This window comes from Corapipo altera, unplaced genomic scaffold, assembly GCF_003945725.1.
Source record: "Corapipo altera isolate COAL_440 unplaced genomic scaffold, ASM394572v1 60889, whole genome shotgun sequence".
Classification (NCBI taxonomy): domain Eukaryota; kingdom Metazoa; phylum Chordata; class Aves; order Passeriformes; family Pipridae; genus Corapipo; species Corapipo altera.
This window is the reverse complement of record NW_020886126.1, coordinates 3,437-6,717: the sequence shown is the minus strand read 5'-3', so window position 1 is coordinate 6,717 and position 3,281 is coordinate 3,437. Positions and strand designations below refer to the sequence as shown.

Below are 3,281 nucleotides of genomic sequence, written 5' to 3'. Positions count from 1 at the left end.
CTCCCAAAGGAAATCCCAGAAGGATCTGGATGCTGGAGAAAGGAGCCAAAGGAGGATGTGGAGAACACCCCAAAAAACCAGCTCCAACCCTCCAGTACCCAAAGGAAATCCCAGCAGGGTCTGGATACTGGAGAAAGGAGTTTATGGGCAACACCCCAAAAACCAGCCCCAACCCTCCAGCATCCAAAGGAAATCCCAGCAGGATCTGGATGCTGGAGAAATGAGACAAAGGCCGAGGCGGAAACTCCCCCCCTCTGGAAAACCATCTCGGATCCCTCATCTCCCAGAGGAAATCCCAGCAGGATTGAGGGGTCGGAGGAGGGCTTTGGGCAGGACCTGTCGAAGGGCAGGGAGCTGCCCAGGAGGCTGGAGACCACGAGGCTGGAATGCTGGGCCGCCAGGATGTACACGGTCTGCTGGGCCGCCTTCCGAAGGTGCTCCTCGTCCACCTCCTCCAGCTTCCCGTGGATGATGCTCACGATGTCCGGGATCTGGGAGAGGGGAAGGAATGTGTGGTGGCCTGAAGGGGCTCCAGGAGAGCTGGAGAGGGATTTGGGATGAGGGATGGAGGGACAGGACACAGGGAATGGTTTCCCAGGGTTAGGTGGGATAGTGGGAAGGAATTACTGGCTGGGAGGGTGGGGAGGGTCTGGGATGGAATTCCCAGAGAAGCTGTGGCTGCCCCATCCCTGGAAGCATCCCAGGCCAGGTTGGATCCCCCTGAGATGGTGGGAGGTGTCCCTGCCCGTGGCACAGGGTGGGAATGGGTGATCCTTAAAATTCCTTCCCACTCGAATCGTTCCAGTGGAACCAGGTTGGGAAAACTGGGAATGTCCAACCTGGAGAAGGGAAGGATCCAGGGAGAGCTTGGAGCCCCTTCCAGGGCCTAAAGGGGCTCCAGGAGAGCTGGAGAGGGATTTGGGATGAGGGATGGAGGGACAGCACACAGGGAATGGCTTCCCAGGGTTAGATGGGATATTGGGAAGGAATTCCTGTCTGGGAGGGTGGGGAGGGGCTGGGCTGGAATTCCCAGAGGAGCTGTGGCTGCCCCATCCCTGGAAGCATCCCAGACCAGGCTGGATCCCCCTGGGATGGTGGGAGGTGTCCCTGCCCATGGCAGGGGGTGGGAATGGATTTTCCCAATATCCCAAATAAACCTGGGCCTGGGAGCAGCAGAGGAGCCGGAGCTGAACGTGAGGAGACCCCTCAGCTCTCCCTCCGAGCCGCAAAAGGCGCGTTAAGGCCAAGAGGAAGTTCGGGGAGGGGGGGAGGAGCTGGCGGCAAATTCCCGGGATTAGGCCGGGATCTGGAGAACCCTCCGGCCCCCGGGGCTGAGCTCAGCTCGGCCCCAGAGCGGCTCCCAGGCTTAGCAACAGGTCGGGTTTCAGGATCTGGGGCCGACCCAAAGGTGAGTCACACGGCAGCTGGAGCGTTCCCGGGTCGGATCCCGGGAATGAGGTAACGAGCAGCGGGAGCTCCAGTGCCCGCAAATCCCGGGAAAAAGCGGGAAGGGGGGAACCCGGTGTTTCCAATTATTGAGGGAAGGGAGGGAGAGAGGGGGGAGCTCGGCCCCCAAGGTGGGGATTAGATTAAAAAGCCTCCTGTGTCCAGCACCTCTGAGCCCTCTCCCCCCAGAACATTCCAGCCGGTTTTCCAGCCAGGAACAACGGGCTGATCCGAAGGTTTCACGGGAGTGAGAGCCCTCCTGGTAACGCTGAACTCCTCAGCTCCAGTCGGAGCCAGCGGGAGGATGGAGGAGGGAGGGGAACGTCAGGAACACCAACAGGAGGAGGGAGGAGAGAGGGGAATGTCAGGAATATCCATGGGAGGATGGAGGAGAGAGGGGAATGTCAGGAACACCAACGGGAAGAATGAGGAAGGAAGGGAATGTCAGGAACATCCATGGGAGGATGGAGGAGGGAGGGGAATGTCAGGAACACCAACGGGAAGAATGAGGAGGGAAGGGAATGTCAGGAACAGGAATGGGAGGAATGAAGAAGGAGGGGAATGTCAGGAACACCAGTGGGAGGGTGGAAGAGGGAAGGGAATGTCAGGAACATCCATAGGAAGGTGGAGGAGGGAGGGGAACATCAGGAACATCCATAGGAAGGTGGAGGAGGGAGGGGAACGTCAGGAACACCATCAGGAGGAATGAGGAAGGAGGGGAATGTCAGGAACACCAACGGGAAGAATGAGGAGGGAGGGGAATGTCAGGAACAGCAATGGGAGGATGGAGGAGGGAGGGGAATGTCAGGAACATCCATGGGAGGAATGAGGAGGGAGGGGAATGTCAGGAACATCAACGGGAGGGTGGAGGAGGGAGGGGATTGTGAGTGGAGAACGAGGAAGGTCAGTAGGAAGGTCCCCAGAAAACTTTGGGACAGGTGTGTTCCTTTGGGAAAAAACGTGGTGGGAATGGCAGGTGTGAGCCAGGGGATGGTGGGGACAGAGAGGGGACACGGAGATGCTCCCAGGGCTCTGGAGCCCCTCTGCTCTGGAGCCAGGCTGGGAGAGCTGGGAATGTTCACCTGGAGAAGGGGAAGGATCCAGGGAGAGCTTGGAGCCACTTCCAGGGCCTGAAGGGGCTCCAGGAGAGCTGGAGAGGGACTGGGGACAAGGGATGGAGGGACAGCACACAGGGAATGGCTTCCCGGGGTTAGATGGGATATTGGGAAGGAATTCCTGGCTGGGAGGGTGGGGAGGGGCTGGGATGGAATTCCCAGAGGAGCTGTGGCTGCCCCATCCCTGGAAGCATCCCAGACCATGTTGGATCCCCCTGGGATGGTGGGAGGTGTCCCTGCCCGTGGCAGGGGGTGGGAATGGATGACCCTCAAGCCCTTTCCATCCCAAACCATTCCAGGATCCCACGACAGGGGTCAACCCCCTTCCCTCTGGGCAACCCCTCAAGGACCTGCCCCTTCCCGGACCTTCCCTGCCCATCCCGGTGAATTATCCCAGTGGTGGGAATTATCCAGCCAGATCCATGGGAAGAAAGGGGGCAAGACCCCTCTGGAGATGCCTCTGGAAGCAGCTCCCGTGCTCAGCAGCTGGATTTATTTTTTACCTTCTCCTGCAGGACCCCTCCCCGTTCCTTGAGCAGGCAGTTGATGATGACGGTGGCGGCGCGGGAGCAATTCCTGTCGGGATCCCCCAGCCCCTCAAACAGGGACAGCAGCAGGTTCATGAGCTGATCCGGAGGGATCCGCTTCCCAATCACCTGTGGGAGGGCGAGAAGTGGGAATTCTGTCACCTGGGTGACACCAGGGACCACCCAACTTCCC

The 3,281-nt window shown here is 59.5% G+C and overlaps 1 protein-coding gene across 1 annotated transcript in view; it reads right to left on the bottom strand.

The window, feature by feature from the left end:
• Positions 1–336: 336 nt before the first annotated feature.
• Positions 337–3,281, bottom strand: part of LOC113941028 (maestro heat-like repeat-containing protein family member 1) — a gene marked incomplete at both ends in the record, with an annotated part of 5,604 nt that continues 2,659 nt past the window's right edge. The window contains 2 exons of the mRNA XM_027632189.1: positions 337–491; positions 3,065–3,217. Of these exons, the coding sequence (XP_027487990.1) occupies positions 337–491; positions 3,065–3,217 (308 nt within the window). The remainder of the gene's footprint in view (positions 492–3,064; positions 3,218–3,281) is intronic.